General features: G+C 45.2%; 1 protein-coding gene across 1 annotated transcript; it reads right to left on the bottom strand.

The window, feature by feature from the left end:
- Positions 1–10,756: 10,756 nt before the first annotated feature.
- On the bottom strand, positions 10,757–19,684 carry LOC311225715 (heparan-sulfate 6-O-sulfotransferase 1-A-like; the record flags this gene model as incomplete). The annotated part of the gene is given in 6 exon segments (XM_084311109.1): positions 10,757–11,052; positions 11,054–11,256; positions 13,145–13,393; positions 16,935–17,157; positions 17,797–17,801; positions 19,661–19,684. Coding segments are annotated over 6 exon segments (876 nt in total). The 3' UTR covers positions 10,757–10,880.
- Between the last annotated feature and the right edge of the window lie 1,965 nt (positions 19,685–21,649).

The raw sequence follows: 21,649 nt of genomic DNA, 5'->3' as shown, positions 1-21,649 counted from the left end.
GTAGTCTAGTTAGACCTCTGTATAGCCTTCACCCCCTGTAGTCTAGTTAGACCTCTGTATAGCCTCCACCCCCTGTAGTCTAGTTAGACCTCTGTATAGCCTCCACCCCCTGTAGTCTAGTTAGACCTCTGTATAGCCTCCACCCCCTGCTAGTCTAGTTAGGCCTCTGTATAGCCTCCACCCCCTGCTAGTCTAGTTAGGCCTCTGTATAGCCTCCACCCCTGTTAGTCTAGTTAGGCCTCTGTATAGCCACCACCCCCTGTAGTCTAGTTAGACCTCTGTATAGCCTCCACCCCCTGTAGTCTAGTTAGACCTCTGTATAGCCTCCACCCCCTGTAGTCTAGTTAGGCCTCTGTATAGCCTCCACCCCCTGTAGTCTAGTTAGGCCTCTGTATAGCCTCCACCCCCTGTAGTCTAGTTAGACCTCTGTATAGCCTCCACCCCCTGTAGTCTAGTTAGACCTCTGTATAGCCTCCACCCCCTGTAGTCTAGTTAGGCCTCTGTATAGCCACCACCCCCTGTAGTCTAGTTAGACCTCTGTATAGCCTCCACCCCCTGTAGTCTAGTTAGACCTCTGTATAGCCTCCACCCCCTGTAGTCTAGTTAGGCCTCTGTATAGCCTCCACCCCCTGTAGTCTAGTTAGGCCTCTGTATAGCCTCCACCCCCTGTAGTCTAGTTAGACCTCTGTATAGCCTCCACCCCCTGTAGTCTAGTTAGACCTCTGTATAGCCTCCACCCCCTGTAGTCTAGTTAGGCCTCTGTATAGCCACCACCCCCTGTAGTCTAGTTAGACCTCTGTATAGCCTCCACCCCCTGTAGTCTAGTTAGACCACTGTATAGCCTCCACCCCCTGTAGTCTAGTTAGACCACTGTATAGCCTCCATCCCCTGTTAGTCTTCATATTGTATCCTCTGCCCCTAATGCTTTGTTTATTTTTTTCTTATTCTATCGATTTTTTCTGATGTACAAATAAAAGCTGTTATGTCTGCTCTTGCGGTTTCCTTGGGGATCCAGAGAACCTGAAGTCAGAGAGGTTGCAGGCAAACTTGAGACGCCCCCTGTTCGGTGGAATTTGATCCGCCCTCCCCTCTTGACACACACACAGAAAGCCGAGTAGGTATTGACGTCTCTTGAAAGAATATAAAATTGTCGACTTGGAATTCCTGGTAAATATCAACGTGTGAGATCCGACTTGTTTTTCATATGTGTATATATAATGTAAATATCTGTAGACGACGGCAGACATCTACTCGGACACTCAGGCTTTATAATTAACACCGAGAGGGTAGGGCTGGGCGATATATATATACGGTTAGGGTTAGGGTTAGGGTTAGTTGGTTAAGGTTAGGGTTAGTTGGTTAAGATAGGGTTAGGGTAACAGCCTGCTGGCACGATTGTTAGGAGTAACGCGATTGGCGCTGAAAAAAACATCAGTGGCCAATCAGATAGCTGTGAGTTTCTTCCGGTTTAAAGTAGACTAACCAGACACACAGTCACGTTAACAGCGAGTCAGGAGCTGAGCTCCCGAGCCTCAAAGCCAGAGGGTTGGGAGGGGGAGGGGAGGCCACGAGACTAGGCCGCAACCATCACCGGGCTGATATGAGGAAAGACTTTCAAAGACAATTCAAACCGTTTCCATCTTGTTATGAGTCTATGTTTATGGAATAAACATCACGATCTAAGGAAAGAGATGTCGATTCTTCTGATTACGGATTCATTAACGGAACAGACAGAGTGTATCAGCCAGTACGATGAGTAAGAGATAACAAACACAACGCAGAAACTTCACAGAACCACAGGTGACGAGTTGATTACTGGCGGATAACCCTGATATCTAACAAACGGGTGCTTGTTGCAAATTTTCATATCCGTAGATCCTTGCATCCTGAATCCGAGTAAAGGTGTAGAGATTCTGCTAAGCCATTTTCAGCCGTTTATTGAACAATTGGATGGAACATTGTTTTTTTTTTTTGATCCACTTTTTCTCCCATTTTTCTATATTTTCTCCCATCCCAATTTCGTATCATCCAATTCAACCCTCCCCTGTCACGAACGCTGTTTCTTGCCTCCCACAAGCCGGCTGCAATGTGGACTAAGTCATACATAGCACAAGTCCCCTCCGGTACTTGAGGTAACAGCAGTCGCATCTTTTCACCTGCGCAGCTCGATCTCTCAGTGTCGAGGAGTAACGCGTGGGAGGCTCACGCTGCCCCCGACACTTCCTGATTCTACTGCGCAGGCGCACCAACCGACTTGTAGGAGTCGCTTGTTCACAACGTTCGATCCCCACCCTTCAGTTTTCCCTCCCCGTAATACGGCCAATGTGTATTACTGCGGACGACCAGCTAAACTGAAAACAATGTGGAGAGCTGGATTCGAACACGCGAATCCTAGCGTCTCCACACTGGTGGCGAGTGCCTTGCCCACTACACCACCTAGCCGCCCTGGATGGAACATTGTTAAAGGGGATCTTTAAGTTAGGAGGAAACATTATATTACCAAAAGCAAGAACAAACTCAATCAAACGAACGTTATGTACCGAGCTATGCATGAATGGAATTCACTCCCTAGACTTATCACACAAGAAAACCGCAAAATACCATTTAAAATCATATTAAAACAGAACATTTTGACAAGGGACATTTGAACAGATGTAGAAACTATTGAAATGAATGAAAGTAGTTTTTTATGCTTTTCAAATGTGATTGTAAAAGTGAGTCATAATTGTGAGGTCAAATACTACTGTACTGGGACTATGCGTTGCAACAACAACATTATGTTTTTTCAATATCAATTTAGTTAGATGTTAAATTAGGCGTGTATGAACAAATGTGTGACCATATAGTTGTGTACAGTAAGACTTGCCTTTTTATGTGACATACTGCATTACTGTGTGCTTTTGATCTCTGTGTGATATTTGTTGTTTGACTTGTACAGCACTTTGGTCAACTTTGTTTTTAAATGTATTCTATAAATAAAGTGAATTGGATTGGATTCTTAGGGATTTCACATAGTTTAGATTATTGTATATTGGATTATTGTATATGAGAGTGTGTGTACTAGTCCAAGTCTCTAGTCCTTTGTCCTGTTTACTGTAATGTCATGTTATGATGTAAGTATTATGTTGCAGGGGTTAAGCAGATGAAGATTTCATGCAGCACGAGGAGATAACTGCTTAGAAAATCGGTAAACACGTCTTCAAAGTTTCGGGTGAATGGAATGGAAAAGCTATTTCGCACCAGGGCGCGACGTTGATGTCAGTCGGCCTGGACTCGGCCCGGCGCTTGCAGCCTCGTGTGAAAGCGGCTAGTGGCTCCGATGACTTCCTCTTTCAGGTGCACAATCTTTTAAAGTGCACCACAATCATCAAATGATGCATGTCCCGGGTGCAAAACCGCCCTCTTCGATGTAACCAGTTTCTGCAGGGTTTGGAAAAGAAAATATTCAAGTACCATAAAAATTCTACTTAATTTGACTACTGTACTTGAGTAAAAGTACCGTGTTACTTTGCATCCTTTGTACACTGCACTGTGATATCCAGCACAGCAGCACATTTCCCTGACGACCGGCGGCAGAAAAGGCTATTGAAACCATATGCGACTCTATCCCCCGTATGCCAGTTCACACATATTGTATATTTTGTGATGAAGGTCCGCCGTGCCAACATCGAAAACGACTCAACCAGTGACAAAACACCAGTCCCGTCGTGACCGGTGGCGGTGCCAAGAGGACGGCCCTCCGGTAGCACAATAGCCTGGCTCAAATACACGGAAGAGAAGGACTCAGTGTGAACTTATCTGCAGAATACCACGCTGAAAATAAGCCATAATAACGCCAAAGCTTCTTTGTGCTCATGACAGAGGCATGGGACCGGAGAGGGGGAGCTTTGGCCGGTCCGACCTCCTAATAATGGACTACCGCCAAAACCCATACAATCATTCAGAGCCGGATTCCCAGTGGTCTCGGAGAGAGGGAGGGCATTGCTCACACCAACACACACACCCCAAGCACATGTGCATACGTGCACGAACACGCACACTTGCATAACTATTGCTATAGTCTCTTTGACTTGAGGACTATTGACTATGTTAAATGGATGACATTCTTTCCCATGCCCCTTATCCTACCTGTGACCATCACTGCATTATCCCTTACCTTAACCCTAACCATAACCTTACCTAACCCTTTACCCCTAAAATGGCTTATTTTAAAGTGAAGATTGGCCAAAATGTCCTCACTTCAACAGATTTTTTGCTCATCCTTTTCAGGGCATTTGGTCCTCACAAGGATAGGACAACCACACACACAAAACTGCCCACTGCAGTAACCGAGCCATTATTGTTTGTTTTGTTCGGCTGCACTTGAATTGACAGCGAACCAGAGCTGAGGGGAGGATTAAAGAGTGAGTCGGGTCCAGTACAGCGTGTACCAGTTGCCAGACCCCCACCCCCCCTCCATCATCTCCTCCTTCTTCATCTCTCTGGCAAAACATCCTCTTGTCTCCATGTCCTCTCTGCCTCCCTTTGCTTCGTTTCTCTCTATACCCTCTCCGTCTCCCTCGTCTCTCTACCTACTACCCTCTCTCTCTACTCACACTCAGGGCTAGATCCACAAAGAATGGATTGCACGGTGCTAGTTGCACCCTTACTTACAATTCATGATGAATTGAAAATGGGGGACCCTGATGTAAACAAGACGAAAGTCTTTCTCTGGTCTGCATCCCCTTAACAATTGTGTGTATTGAGCCGTACTGTATTGTACCCATTCTGAAATCTGTTAATAACATTTTCATTCAATCAATCACCGTGCAGATTGATTGATTGGAAATTTTATTAACAGATTGCAGAATGGGTACAATACAGTACGGCTCAATACACACAATTGTTAAGGGGATGCAGACCAGAGAAATACTTTCGTCTCGTTTACATCAGGGTCCCCCATTTTCAATGCATAATGAATTGTAAGTAAGGGTGCAACTTGCTCCGTGCAATCCATTCTTTGTGGATCTAGCCTTCAGTCTCACTCGCTACTCCATCTCATCTCTCTCTCGTGGTTGCTGTCTGTTTGCCTCCCCTCTGCCCTACAACCTATCGCCTCCACTTCTCGACGTCCAGGGAAATCATTTTACAGCCCTGCCTGGGGGGGTCAAAGTTGAAAGATCGCCAGGCTGTTGATGATGAGATGGGGGGGGGGGGGGGGGGGGGGGGGGGTGAAGGTCTGCACTCCACCAAGGGCATGGAGTGTTATTTATACACCACCTTTTAGTACCCAGTCAGCCCCAGGCTGCTTCCACGCACAGGCCCCCAAACCACCCCACCGGAGGAAGGAGTGTGTGTGTGTGTGTGTGTGTGTGTGTGTGTGTACGTGTGCTACAGACCGTGGTGTGTCTGCAGATTGAATTAGGCCGTAGATCAGCGGTGACAGGGCTGGGGCTGACGCTGTCGTTAGTGGGGGACCAGGCTGCTTTATGGGGTCACGGTCCCACGGTTTAGTGTGTGCGTGTGTGCGCGACTGCCTGCTAGAAATGTCCTTTACCTATAGAGCCCCGTCGCCGGTCTGTAGACGACGCGGCACAGAGGCAAGCCGGAGGGCAGCGCAGTCTCCCGGGACCATAACATCTGCATGATGCGTGTGTGTGTGTACATGCTAATTGTGGATGCGTGGAGGCCTAACAATTAAATCCAATGAACATTTTATCCTTTGATTACATGGTTTACTTTCTCATATTCAGAGTTAATTATATTGTTTACAATGTATATTTATTTTTTCCAATATTTTTTTTTTTATTATATACAAATATGCATTGCCTATATTTATGTCTTTCTACTATTGTTTGTTTGTTTGTTTATTTACACATATAAAAACAATTACATATATAATACAATATAATCCACAAGGGATGTGTAGGAGAATTGCCTAAAAACCCTCAAGGGGCTTGCATGTGGCATTCACCAGGAAGCAAAATTACATTATATCAAGATAAAATATAAACCCCCCCCCCCCCCCCCCCCAAACAAACAAACACACACAAGCAGGCCTACATAGACACTGAAGCAGGCACCCATGCCATACGATTTCTGGTAGAGAAAACAATTAATGACAGGAAGAATATATAATAAAACGAAAATGCAATAACAAAATACAACAAGCCATCAGACCACAGTTTGTAAAGGAAGTCCATATGGGAAGTATTGGTGATCTAGGAGATGAGATTTCAGTGCTCTTTTGAATTTCAGAAAAGAAAATTCCAAAATATGTGGAGGCAAAGAGTTCCACAACTTTGACCCTCGGTAGAGCAAACAAAACTGAGATTGGGAAGAACGGGAAAAGGGTGGTCTAAGCAAACAGGAACTACGTGTGGGGTAATTATGAATTTGGTGATTGTGGGCAAACATGTCATGAAAAAAAGGGGGAAGGGCTCTGTTTAAAGAACTATGCACAAATAAACCAGTCTGAAGATGATTCACTTGATAAACACTGAGTATACCTAACTTATGGAATAGAGGCTGAGAAGAATGACTTCGTTGAACACAGCTGATTATTTTTAGAGCTCGTTTCTGCAGACGGTATATGGGCTCAAGTTTGGTCTGATGAGTACTACCCCAAACTAAATTACAGTAATTGATATATGGGTAAACCATAGAGTAATATAACATTGTGGCAACCTCGGTGCTCAGCAAGTGACATGTTTTTCCAAGAATACCAATACTCTTGGCCATTTTTGTAGTTATGGCTGTGATATGAGGTTTCCATGATAGGGATTCATCAAGCAGAACACCAAGGAATCGTGTAGAACACACCATAGCTATGGGGATGCCATTGATCACTACTTTAGATGAGGAGTTAAAAATCCTCCCCCATGCTACTATGACACCCTAATTTCCCCAAGGGGATCAATAAAGGCATATCTTATCTGGGCAAGGATTCCATGAGTCAGGAGGATCTGATGTGAAGAGCCTGATTCAGTGTGAATGTCTTTTTCTAAATGCATGGTTTCATTAATTTCCCACTGAGGTATTGCTTCACAGTACCGTTTGCATGATTGAAAATAGATAAATAATTAAATAGATGAACGCACCTTATACACATCTAAACTTTGATTAATATACATTTTACAGGATAGATTTCTTTCTACATTCATCCCGACACTTCAGAATTCATTGATCTCTCCATTGAACAGGCCTCACAGATGCAGTGGACGTGAATGTGTCGTACGAGACCTCCATGATAATCTGATTGAGAGTGAATGTATTTCCCCTTTAGACGTCGAGTCAGATTGCTGCCGAGGAGAGATGAGGCGGAAACAAAGGCAAGGAAGCGTGACGTGCAGAAGGAACCACAACACAGGAAGACAACCGCTCTGTAAAAATGAAATATCTTTAATTGGTGGCTTGATGGTTCATTCTTTGCAATGATGAGAAACAAACCCAGGATGATGTATACAGAGGGAGCCAGAGACAGTCTTGCACACACCGCTCCAAAATGAGTCCAGTGCACTCTCTCTTTTAGAAACACAGCTTGCATTTATTTAAAAAAATAAAAAATAAAATAAAAAATAAAATAAAATAAAAAAATCGTTAATGATGCCAGGGTTCATTTTCACAAAAGGAAATCATTTAAGACGTCGGATAATAGATATTGTCGAGACATAGATATTTTTTGAATATAGTTTTACAGCATCAATTTCTGGAATCATTTTTTTTTTTTTTTTTATTCAAAATAATTTGAAATGTTGAACCGTTCACAGGGTATAGAGGGGGGCGATGGGTGTGTGTGTGTGGACTCTCGCTACATGCCACCTTTCAAGACCCGATCCAGAACCGCTCGCAGTCGCGCTCACGTGGAAGTCTTACAATCGAAATTTGAATCAACTAAAATCGACCAATCACGCGCCACCGGTCATAGCTCATGCGGCACAGGTACAACAAACGGTTCCACAACATGTTCTGTGGTCGAAAATAAACACGGTAAACTATTAAAAACAGTGGTGCCGTGTCGCTCCGGTTCTGGATTGAGCCTTTAAATCTGATCCAGAGTCAGATATTTGGTCATTACCACAAAACGGCTTTTATACAAAACATGGGTCTGGCGTAAGCAGATCAGATTCTGAAACAGCGGTTGTGGGCGACCCCCTCAAGCCCTTGTATTGTGTTGCTCGTCTCCACTTTAAGAATATAATATGCTGAAGGGGGCAGTTACTGCAAAATAAGTCTAGTTGCTTTTTTTTGGGGCTACTTTCAAGGCTACATAACAAAAAGAGCACCATATCATCTCTGGGATGTGTTCCAATACTTCTCATTCCTCCTCTCCTCGTCCTCCTATCCATCCCCTCACGAAATCATCCTAATCTTTGACCAGAAAAGTAGACTACGGGATGCGACCGGTTTGAAACTCAAAATAAAACAACTTTTTCCGGAGCTAAAGTCTGGCCTGCGCTGCCTCAGACTCAATCACACTGCGACGTCTTCCCTCTGCTGTATCCTCCTTCACAGAGTGGAATAATACTTTTATCCTCTAGGGACTTCCTTTTTTCCTCGCTCACAGGTTCGCTAACGACGACACGAGTAACAAAAGGAGACGTTTTTTTCCGACTGGTTCAGATGATTCAGCCCCCCCCCCCCCCCCCCCACGTCGCAGAGGCGTGAAGGAGAGGAGAAAGCAGGGGGGGGGGGCGTCGGGAGAGAGGAAGGTTAGCTTGGAGCACTGGGATTGGTCACACTGTGCTGTGACATGCTGTGGGAGGGACTTCCTCTCAGCTCAAACCCTCGATAAATGGCAAAATATTGGTCATGGAACCCGTCACTCATTCACTCACACACACATGCACACGTCAAGACATTCTCTCTCCCCTCAGTCACGCATACTATTTACAAAGGCATGCACATTATGCCAATCAAAGGCATACTGTACATACTATTTACACACACACACGCGCGCTCAGGCATCAACACACAGGCACAGTCATATACACACATCGGGCATACACACACAAACACACAAGGCACGCATACTACACACACATACATGTACATGCTCACGTACAAACACACACACACATGCGCACAGAGTAGTCAACAGAGAAATCAATGTAGCATAATGCAGACATATGAACAGGTAATAGTTAAGGATGTAATGGAGTTAGACATGTTCCCAGTACACAGAGGCACCACTACTACCTCGAACCACCGCTCACAGACCAATTCAAACACCCACAGGTCACCCAAAGCCGTGTGCTCCTTGAAGAAGAAGAAAAAAAAAAAAAAAAAAAAAAAAAAAAAAGTACGGTCATTGGGCTGGTGTGGAGCCCGCCGCTTTCAAACCGCTGATCGAGTAAAGAAAATTTATAAATAAAACAGCGCAGAGGTGAAAACCACTACCCCGCTACATTATGGGCTCACGTCGTCATGGCAACCGGTAGTTCCGAACCACACACACACACACACACACACACACACACACACCCCTACAGCTCTTCAAAACAGTCGTCCGGGTTGAGTTTTCAACGAGACGGCCGCCGACCGCGGGTCCCTTTGGGCGCCCGGCTCCGTTTCGGAGACGCAGCGCTGGTTAATTGGGAGGTCACTCTCTCTGTGTGATTCTGAAGATGGCGTCGGGAGGAGAGGATAATGAAGTAGCTAAGTAACTGGCGCGTCAAGGAACCTCTAACTAGACTAAACAGGCCACTGTTTTCGTGTTTTTCCTCCTAGCGATGCAAGGCTTCAGTAATCAGTAATGGCTATGGTCCATTTTTTTTTTTTTGTAATACGTCCATCCACCCACTAAGCTTTGATTTATAAAAAAGGGAAAAAAAAGAAAGAAAGAAAGGAATCACTTTTCTTTAGGCAGCAATATTGGTCTCAGTGTTATTACAATTCTGCTTTAAAAAAAGCATGAAACAAAAATGAAAAAAAAAACAATAAAAAACAAAACAATAAAAAAAACAATACAAAACTAAAATGATAAAAACGGAACGAGATCGTCCTAAAATGACGAGACCGTCAGCATATTCATGGTTTGAAATGGAGGCCGATATTTTTCAAAGCAAAAAGCTTTTTTTTTTTTTTTATATATATATATCATCATCATCATCAGGTATAGTCTTTTTTTTTCTTTTTCCTGTGGCGTCACATTTGTCATTTCCTTTGTTCAGCTCAGCGAATAGGGTGCTTCTCACAGCGTTCCCCGCTCCTCCTCCTGCGGCAGGAGCAGCGCTACATCCAGGAGGTACGCATGTCCTTTTATTTTCTCCAAAGTGTTTCCGGGAACCTTCACAGACTTTTAAGTTTAAACTTCTCATGCTCCAAACACCAGACCGCGGAGAACGAGACTGAAATGTGGCAGATGATGGGTGGGGGTTGGGGGGAGCGATACAGGGCGCAGGGGGGTGGCATGGAGATAGTTGGTTGTCAGCAATTCTAAAAGGTCTCTTCTCTACTCAGTGTGTAATGATGAGAGAGAGGGAGCGGGGGAGAGAGAGAGAGAGGGAGCGGGAGAGAGAGAGGGAGAGAGAGAGAGAGAGGGAGAGAGAGAGCGTGGCAGGGGCGGAGGAGAAAAAGGGCAAGTGAATGCTAACAACAGCAACAACAAACGACGACGGGTCAAACCTCAGAAGCTGTTCAGATGGATGGGCCGATAACACGCTCCTCCCGGTCTCCATAGCAACCACCTTGAACCATCAACCCCCCGACCTGTCCGAGCAACGTCCGTCGGCCTCTGAAGCAGCACCCCCCCCCCCCTCCCCAGTCCTATGGGTGTATGTATGTCTATGTGTGTGTGTGTGTGTGTGTGTGTGTGTGTGTGTGTGTGTGTGTGTGTGTGTGTGTGTGTGTATAAACACATGTGGCCCACATACAGTAGTGTTTGTGTTCTCGTTCTCCTGCTACCAGCGATTGATGATCTGGTTCATGTAGTCCTCGGTGGGAAGCCTGTTCCCCGCCCCCGCCTCCTCCGTCCTGCCTCCTCCTCCCTCCTCTGCCCCTGCCGCCGCCGCCTCGTCTCTCTCGTCCCCTCCCCCCTCGCCGTCGTCCAGCGGCGCCGCGGCGGCAGGGGGGGGGGCTCTGCTTGCCGCCGCGCGAGGGCCACAGGCTGACGCCCAGCCCCAGGCCCTGGTGGCCGCCGCCCCCCAGCAGGTGGTTCTTGATGCGCTGCTGCCGCCGCTCCTGCTGCCTGGTGAACTGGTAGCGCTGCTGGAACAGGTCCCGGGCGTAGTCGTAGAGCTCCATGTCCAGCTCGTTCAGCTCCTCGATGCGCTGGACCTGGGGGGGGGAGAGGGGTGGGGAGAGGGAGGGAGAGGGAGGGGGGGAGGGAGGTGGGGAGAGGGAGGGAGAGGGAGGGGGGAGAGAGAGGGGGGGAGAGAGGGGTTGGGAGAGGGAGGGGGGGAGAGGGAGGCAGAGGGATGGAGGGGGGGAGAGGAGGGAGAGGGAGGGAGGTGGGGAGAGGGAGGGAGGGGGGGAGAGAGAGGGGGGAGGGAGGTGGGGAGAGGGAGGGAGGGGGGGAGGGAGGTGGGGAGAGGGAGGGAGGGGGGGAGAGAGAGGTGGGGGAGAGAGAGGGGGGAGAGAGAGGGGGGGGGAGAGGGAGGGGGGGGAGAGAGGTGGGGAGAGGGAGGAGAAAGAGAGGGAGGGGGGGAGAGGGGGAGGGAGGGAGGGAGGAGAAAGAGAGGGAGGGAGGGGGAGGGAAAGAGAGGGAGGGAAAGGGAGATGTATGGAGAGTGAGAGATGGAGAGAGAGAGAGAGAGAAATGGGGGAAGAGAGGGAGGGACAGATGGAAAGAGATGTGAACATATGGAAGAGAGGGAGGGAAAGAGATGTAAGGAGGAGAAAGAGAGGGAGGGAAAGAGATGTAAGGAGGAGAAAGAGAGGGAGGGAAAGAGATGTAAGGAGGAGAAAGAGAGGGAGGGAAAGATGTATGGAGAGAGAGATGGAGAGAGAGAAATGGGGGAAGAGAGGGAGGGACAGATGGAAAGAGAGGGAGGGGAAAGAGATGTAAGGAGGAGAAAGAGAGGGAGGGGGGAAATATGGGAGGGGGAGATGTATGGAAAGAGAGAGATGGAGAGAGAGAGAAATGGGGGGGGGGACAGATGGAAAGAGATATGTGAAAAAAGGGAGAGAGGGGGAGGGAATGAGAAGTAAAGGAGGAGACAGAGGGAGGGAGCGATGAAAAGGAGGAGGGAGAGATGTATGGAGAGTGAGATAGAAAGAGAGAAATGGGGGGGGGGACAGATGGAAAGAGAGATGTGAAAAAAGGGAGAGAGAGAGACAGATGGAAAGAGATGTGAAAAAAGGAAGAGAGGGAGGGAAAGAGATGTAAGGAGGATAAAGAGAGGGAGGGAGAGAGATACAAGAAGAAAGAGGGAGAGAGAAGATTTTAGTTACATGAAATTTGAACAAGACCCCCCCCCCTCAATTTTTGTTTAATCCCAGAGAGACGAGGCGTGGAGCGTCTAATGTAAGCAATATGCGGGGAGCACTAACGGCAGCAACAGCGCTTTTTTGATGTCTGCGATTTATTGACCCGCGCAGTGTGCCGCGCATAAATTGGCGTTTTTAATTAAGACGGCTCCTTTGAAAAGCGCTCGGATCGACTGGCACTGATCATCTGGGCGCAACATGTGGGGCAGCGGCGGGCGACGCGACTGTAACGTTTTTGGAGACGCTTGATCAATAACACATGGAGCAGAGAGAGAGAGAGAGAGAGAGAGAGAGAGAGAGAGAGAGAGAGAGAGAGAGAGAGAGACGACGGCTCTGACCGGACGCAGGTCAGCGGGAATGATTCCCGCGGCTCCGCAGGAAGAGGTTCAGTTCTCCTTTGAGCGGCTTTGGCAGTTTAAGTAGTTGAGGTTAATTAAGTCACCTTTTAAGTCAGCCGTTAACTTGAATCATTTCATTTACAAAATCGGCTTCGATTTAATTCTCCAGCGTTTCTTTTGGTCCGTTAACTCAAACTAAATTTACTTTTTAATGAAGTCTCGGGGTTAAATTCTCAATTCTGTTCCGTTAATCTACATACATTTTCAAAAAACCCGTTTCAATTCAATTCTCGTTTTTCTGCCCATGGTTAACGCGAATCCACACACACACACACACACATTCATTCCACGTGGGTTTTTCAACTGAATTTTCCAAACCCTTTCCCCCCCAGACTGACCGTGGCGTTGTCCAGGTCCACCCCGGCCGCCCTGGTGCTGTTGTACTGCATGAAGGGCCTGATGAAGCGCAGCCTGAAGGTGCGTTCGAACAGGAACTGGGTCTTCCTCTGGTACTCCGTCAGGCCGAAGAAGGCCATGTCGCGCAGGTTCTTCTTGGCCGAGTCCAGGAGCAGCTGAGCCCGCTTCTTCTCCGGAACCGTGGACATGTTGTAGCAGCCGACCAGGCTCAGGTCCGCCAGCATACGCACCTAGAGAGATAAGATAAGATAAAATATTCCTTTAGTGATCCCCTTGGGGAAATTCAGGCATCATGGCAGCATGGGGGAGGGGAGGTACACATACACAACACACATTCTGCACTCGCTCACACACAAACGCACCATAGGTCACTTTAAACACACAAGAAAGGGACACTTTAAAAGGAAGGGAAAATAACAAAAAAAAAATTGGATTGTAACGATGGCACCTTGGGGTTTTGAATGGTCATCAAAGGAAATCAATTGAGCAAATTCTCGTTTTTCTTTTCTTCTTTTTTTTAAGAAACATTTACAGCTTAACAACCGATATAGGAAATAGGAAATAGTATCGGTAGACATTTTAAGTATAGGAACTAGCATCGGTGGTATCTATTGGATCTACAGTAGTATCGGTATCATATCAAGACGTTTCCAACAACACCTCACACACCAACAGTGTGTATAATAACAGCAGAATGCTTGTTATTATGTGTGTGTGTGTGTGTGTGTGTGTGTGTGTGTGTGTGTGTGTGTGTGTGTGTGTCACATGTAGAAGCAGCAGAAATAGCACCCTATCAAGTTGAGATGAGATAAGCCAGCAGACACATGTAGGTGGGAGGCTGAGAAACCATGAGGATCAAAAGGTGTGAATGTGATGAGTTTTTAACCAACTCAGTCTCTGTGTGTGTGTGTGTGTGTGTGTGTGTGTGTGTGTGTGTGTGTGTGTGTGTGTGTGTGTGTATGAAAAATAAGAGAAAAAGGGGATACAGTGAGTGAGTGAGTGAGAGAGATACAGTGTGTGTGTGCGTGTGAGTGAGAGAGAGAGATAAAAGGGATAGTGTGTGTGTGTGTCAGAGAGCGAGAGAGATAAAAGGGATAGTGTGTGTGTGTGTGTGTGTGTGTGTGTGTGAGAGAGAGAGCGAGAGAGAGAGAGGAAAAGGGGTAAAGAGAGTTTCTGTGTGAAAGAGAGAGAGGAATAGAGACTGGTCTGTGAACGCATTTGCACTTTGGCACATTTCTTTGCATTTGTGTCTTGCGAGTGCGTTTTCCTGCATGCGTGGTTCTGTAAATGTCTAGTCAATCCATCCAACCCACCCCACACATTTTTTTTTAGCAATTTAGCTTTGCAATGTAGGTTATAGGAGAATGTCATTGGTGGAACTGAAGTCAACTGTTGACTTAAATTTCAGCCACTAGGAGGGAGTATTGTGTCATTTAACTGCTCCACTTGAGCTTGCTGTTCTTGCCTGGCCTCTGGCCTGTATGGCCTGTGCTTACTATAGCTGGCTGCAATGTAGCCCCATGGCAACCTTCAGGAAAGTTAAATGAAACTCTTGTCTAGTGTGGGATATGTGGATATGTAAACTCTTGTCTAGTGTGGGATATGTGGATATGTAAACTCTTGTCTAGTGTGGGATATGTGGATATGTAAACTCTTGTCTAGTGTGGGATATGTGGATATGTAAAGTAGGGATGTCCGATATTATCGACCGACCGATATTATCGGCCGATATCGGCAGTAAAATGTGATATCGGAAAATATCGGTATCGGTTTAAAAACAAAAAAAAACAATAACAATATTTGTTATATATATATCCAGTGAAATTATTAGTTACCTGAAATTATTCAGTTTTTTGGACGGGGAAACCCTGCATATATCGGTATCGGTTGATATCGGTATCGGAAATTAAGAGTTGGACAATATCGGAATATCGGTATCGGTAAAAAAGCCAATATCGAGCATCCCTAATGTAAAGTAAACTCTTGTCTAGTGTGGGATATGTGAATATGTAAAGTAAACTCTTGTCTAGTGTGGGATATGTGGATATGTAAAGTAAACTCTCGTCTAGTGTGGGATATGTGGATATGTAAAGTAAACTCTCGTCTAGTGTGGGATATGTGGATATGTAAAGTAAACTCTCGTCTAGTGTGGGATATGTGGATATGTAAAGTAAACTCTTGTCTAGTGTGGGATATGTGGATATGTAAAGTAAACTCTTGTCTAGTGTGGGATATGTGGATATGTAAAGTAAACTCTTGTCTAGTGTGGGATATGTGGATATGTAAAGTAAACTCTCGTCTAGTGTGGGATATGTGAATATGTAAAGTAAACTCTCGTCTAGTGTGGGATATGTGGATTTGTCCACATATAGCCCACCGGTTGTCCTACCGTGGCACAAGTGAGGACGACGGACCTAGCTACTCAAATTAGCTTAGCATGATAAGCCTAGGTTCCATGGAAGAGTGTCAGGTGTCGCATTGAGAATAGGGGATGGGCAAACCTCTATTGCTCTATTACACAAAATTGCTATTCGATAGTCACTGGGACCTATTTGAATACTAATCGAACAGGCCCCCCCCCGCCCCCACGCGTTAACATAAGATTTTTTTTTTTTTTTAACTTACATTTTTATTTTCATTTTTTCAACAACATACATAGACAACATTCATAGACAATACACAGTACATAAAATAAAACAAATCGACAAAAAATGAGTAAAGAAAAAGTGTGACATGGGTCCTTCGGTCCATTCTACATTTGCATTATTTATTTACATTTTTATTCATTTCCTTGTATCCTTTTCAAACCTCTGTGATGTCGTTACTTCCCCTCCTGTATTCTTCCCATTTTCCCCATTTCCATTCAAACTTTTCTTCTTGCAGCCTCAGCAGATGTGTGATTCTCTCCATTTCCTGTATCCCCTCTACCAACTCTATCCATTGATCCTTTGTCGGCACTTCTACCTTGTACCAAAGATTTAGTTTTTAGTTAATAGCGAACTTGATAATCAAAAAACCAAGCTAACTGGCTGCTGTCATTGCAAAATTTTGTAGATAAGATACATTTTGTATTTAATAGATAGATATTTAAAAATCGCAGCAGGCTAACATTATTTCCAGGAACAAAAGCATTAATTCCGAAAGTTACATCGCTGATGTTCAAAATGTCTAAGCTTCCATATCAACGTATGCTATTGTTTTTACTTGATAGCGAATGTGAGCAAACAAGCAAGCTAGCTAGCTGGCTGCTGTCATAGCTAACAGATAACGCTAGGAGGACCAGGCGAGCACACTTTTGGGAACAAAAGCATTCATTCTGAACGTTACATCGCCGATGCTTGAAATGTGTGAACTTAGTGTTCAAAACAACATGACAAATGTACAAAACATCTGTTGATCTCCAGCCTCTCTTTCTTCATTTTTCTTTTCTGTTCTCCTACCTGGCCAGTGAGCTGTAACCAGCGGTGTAACAGTTAATAAGGTCTCAATACACTACACACAGTGTAGGTGCCGACAAAAACAAGGTAAATATTTTTTTTTAGACAAAGCTATAGACAAAACTATATACGCAATTAAAAAGAAAAAAATATTTAACGACTATTGGAATATAAAAAAAAATCTATGCCCATCCCTAGTGAGAATCATTATTCTTTTTTTACCCGTCGAACGTGGGCATGCACCAAAAATATTCCGTTATATTGGTTCAGACCACCCACCGACTAACCGACCCCGACAAAGTGAACGTTTGCACTTCCCCCCCACCCACCATACCTGTCTGTTGTTAGCCAGGTTGTAGGGACAGTCCATGAACTGCTGCAGGGTGCAGCCGGACCAGTCGGAGCCCTCGTAGCAGGAGGGCAGCTCCTCGGGGGTGGGGGTGCGCCCGTCGCACATGTGCAGAGAGGTCTTCCACGTCGCCCCCCGCTGGACGTGTCTCCACTCGCTGAGGTAACGAGACACCGGATCCCTCAGGAGAGTGATGTAATAGAACTTCCTGTTGGAGCGGGAGAGAAGAAGAGAGAAATGGTAAATGTGGTGCATTTTATATATAGAGCTTTTATCCAAAGCGCTTTACAATTTGTTCCTCACATTCACACACCGACGGCGGAGGCAACCATGCAAGGTGCCAACCTGCTCATCGGAAGCCACTGTTGCCCCGTGAAGAGAGGAGAAGAGAAGAAGTGGGGAAGAGAGGAGTGGATAGGAGAAAGAGTGAGAAAAGGGCAGAAGTGAAGAGGTGAGAGATAGTGTGTGGAAGTAGGAGAATAGAGAGAGAGAGAGAGGAGCCAGGGCTTCAGAAAACCAGTTGTTTCTTGGCAGCACATGTAGTACCGCTGTGTGCCATGTGGTGGCACTGTTTACAATGGTTTCTCTACAGCAGTTAATTTGTGTAAGTGAATTAGAGGGTTGCCAATGCCTACTCAGATCATCTTACATAACGTAATATCCACATCTACTACTAGTGAGCCTAGTTAGTTAGTGAGGTACTTTATTTTCAGTGAATTCCATTTGGTGTAACATTACGAAAAACTGGATAAAAAAGACAACAATCAACGAATCACAAATAACACCAATTTGCACTAGTAGTCTAACCACAGTGCATTATATACAAATACAGTGATCGTACACTGACCAGACCTGCTGGACAGAGCAAAACAATACAAAGAAGGTCAATAAGAATCTGATCAATAAAGGAAAATAAATAAATAAATACGAATTTAAGCGTTTCTGTTCAAGGATTCAAGCATTTAATCACTGGTATAAATGGCTGTTTTGACTAGAACGTTCTCTGCTTCGTTAAGAGATCTGGATCTCCTCCCAGGCTGATCAAAGTAACGCCTTGCAATTTACTGGCCGTAGTTATAATCTTCCTCATGGTGTTTGCATGACCAAACCAGCAAATCATGCGAAAGGTTCAAGGTTCAAACACTCTCGACAAAAGCACTATAGAGCATCTTAAGTGCGGTGTGATTGACATCAAACTCGACCAGCCGTTTAAGAAGATAAAAGCCTTTCCTGCCCTGTATTGTTAATAAGTTCAGTACATTAGTCTCACTTCAACCAGTGATCTAAGAGTAGGCTGTGATCCAACACATCTGCATAGACAAACAGATTAGCAGAGAGAGAGAGAGAGAGAGAGAGAGAGAGAGAGAGAGAGAGAGACAGAGACACAGAGAGAGAGAGAGAGAGACAGAGACACAGAGAGAGAGAGAGAGAGAGAGAGAGAGAGAGAGAGAGAGAGAGAGAGACACAGAGAGAGCCGTCGGGTTTGTCTGGGAGAGATGGTTGGGGTCAGTGTTTAGGCCACTGTGCAGGAAGAGAAAATGCTGCCACAAGCACACACACACACACACACACACACACACACACACACACACACACACACACACACACACACACACACGCGCACACACACACACACACACACACACACACACACACACACACACACACACACACACACACACACACACACACACACACACACACACACACACACACACACACACACACACACACACACACACACACACACAGTATTAGCTCTGCCTCAGAGATGACTCATACCGCATCTGTGATTTGGATGGGACAGTGTAGTGTGTGTGTGTGTGTATACGTAATGGTGCATAGGGCAGTTCTGTCCTTCCCCAGAGGGGGGCACTCCCACCAGAGCATAGACATTTCCAAGCCTTTACACTCAGCTAATTACTGCAGGCCTAATCAATCAACACATCCTCATTAACTAGCCGCTCATGCAACCTGTGTGTGTGTTTTTTGTGTAGGGAAAAGAAAAGGGATGGTATGGATTTTTGTTGAGTGCTACAAACACTCACAAATGAGTGTACGCACACACACAGTCACACACACACACACAGCAACTCCTCTCTCCTGAGGTTGCATCACATCAGAGGAATGTTTGCAGAGAGAATTTTGTGTTCTGACGGGAATCTACGGAATAGCCTGCCCTAGACATTTCACCCAACACACACACACACACACACACACACACACACACACACACACACACACACACACACACACACACACACACACACACACACACACACACACACACACACACACACACACACACACACACACACACACACACACACACACACACACACACACACACACACACACACACACACACACACACACACACACACACACACACACACACACACCTAAGTCTTTGCTGATCTCTCAGAGCAACACAGGGAGAGGGAGGCTGACGTGTAAACCATGTAGCAGTGCAAACAGGAGCAGCCAGTGTCTGGGTACTGAAGCCAACCAGCTGAACTCTGAACTCGCTGGCGACAGGGGGGGGGGGGGAATCACGGATGCTGAAACTAACAAACCCCCCCCCCCCGCCTGTCACGTGGGAGACCAGGGTTCAATTCCCCGACAGGGAACCAAGGCAAATAAGAACGATAAAGACTACCATTCTGGACCAGTCCGCACAAAGGCTCGACAGCACCTCTCTCCGGACTTACCTGTACGAAGTCACTCATGTCCATCATCAATAGCCGGCCGCTCTCCGCTGAGTTTCTGAACGACCCATCCGGACCTGAACCGTTAACCCCGAACGGCCGAACCACATTCTAACGATGAAATATACCATCATTCTGCCCCCACCTGGACAATTCATCAAACAAGATCTGTACCTACAAAAGAGGTGGCGCCGAGTTCAGTATTTGGCCAACGAGTTTTGGACAAGATCGAGGAAAGAATATCTTCTCAACCTACAACAGAGACAGAAGTGGTGTAAAACCAGAAGGAACTCTAAAGTCAACGACATCGTCCTTCTCCAAGATGAACTACCACCACGCAACGAATGGCGACTAGCAAGAGTCACTGAAGTCTACCCAGGACAAGATGGTAGAGTCAGAAAGTTGAAGCTGCTAGTAAGCCACACCACATACGATAGCAAAGGGAAAGCTACAACCAGTACAGTGTATTTAGAGAGACCAATACACAAGATAGTTACATTGTTAGAAGCAGATTAGAGCACTAATAATAATAATAATAATAATAATAATGCAGGACCTGTTCAGAGTTTATTTAGCATTAAGCTATTTGGCACTTACCCATTTCCTGCTTACCTTTACCCCTGAAATAGGAGTTTTTATTTTGTTTTACATTTGAAAGAGATACTTACCTGTAAACGTACCTTGTTAGTTGAATCCATAAGAAATAAGAAATTCCACATTCTATTAGTATGTGTAATTGGTGAGAGTGTAAATGTAGCTATGGTTACATAGTACAGTTGGTTGGTATGGTTAATAGTTATATTCGCTTACAATTTTATACGTTTATTTAGCATATTAATAATAATACACATGATTGTATTTCATATGGTTTTATATAGATAATTTGAATAGCACTTAATTTCTTTTTTACTTGTGTAATTATTTAGTTTCACAAGACTTGGTCTCACTTAATATCTGGTGACGTGTTTCCGCCTGCTCGCTTTGAGTCCTGACATGACCTGATGGATGGCTGTATTGACTTTGCGGTCAATTCTAGCAAGTAAATAAAGATAGTTGTCTAACAAGACAATCTAACAAGACAAACTAACAAGACAATCTAACAAGAAAAAGGACAAAGACGAAAGACACAACACCAGAACTCGATGTTCTCTTATACTGGCACGCAGCCAATAAGATTGTATACTGCGTCATGCCTGGAGGATGTCACAACGATTATGGCGACCAAAATGATCACGGTTATCAGTATTATCGTGGTGTTGTTAAAATACGCTGATCTCTTGCTGACATCTTCAAAAAGTACTGATACACACTGAAGTCATTTCACCAAGTTTTATATTTAAAACCAAGCACTTCTGTTGGCATAAGTTATTATAATCATTGGTGTTGTTACATTACTATTGTTATTATTCTCTCACACATATCTATCTTTTGTGTTGCATTTGGGTATATGCAATGACCCCATGCACACTTTACATGAATAAAAGTAAGAAATTGACATAGACACGGATGAGTCTCATATAGGAGTCTATAGTGTTTCTCCTGTAGGAACTCTAGGAGTCTATAGTGTTTCTCCTGTAGGAACTCTAGGAGTCTATAGTGTTTCTCCTGTAGGAACTCTAGGAGTCTATAGTGTTTCTCCTGTAGGAACTCTAGGAGTCTATAGTGTTTCTCCTGTAGGAACTCTAGGAGTCTATAGTGTTTCTCCTGTAGGAACTCTAGGAGTCTATAGTGTTTCTCCTGTAGGAACTCTAGGAGTCTATAGTGTTTCTCCTGTAGGAACTCTAGGAGTCTATAGTGTTTCTCCTGTAGGAACTCTAGGAGTCTATAGTGTTTCTCCTGTAGGAACTCTAGGAGTCTATAGTGTTTCTCCTGTAGGAACTCTAGGAGTCTATAGTGTTTCTCCTGTAGGAACTCTAGGAGTCTATAGTGTTTCTCCTGTAGGAACTCTAGGAGTCTATAGTGTTTCTCCTGTAGGAACTCTAGGAGTCTATA

Source organism: Notolepis coatsorum (assembly GCF_963971535.1).
Source record: "Notolepis coatsorum genome assembly, chromosome: 3".
Lineage (NCBI taxonomy): Eukaryota > Metazoa > Chordata > Actinopteri > Aulopiformes > Paralepididae > Notolepis > Notolepis coatsorum.
Note: the sequence above shows the minus strand (reverse complement) of the source record. Positions and strands in the feature narration are given on the sequence as shown.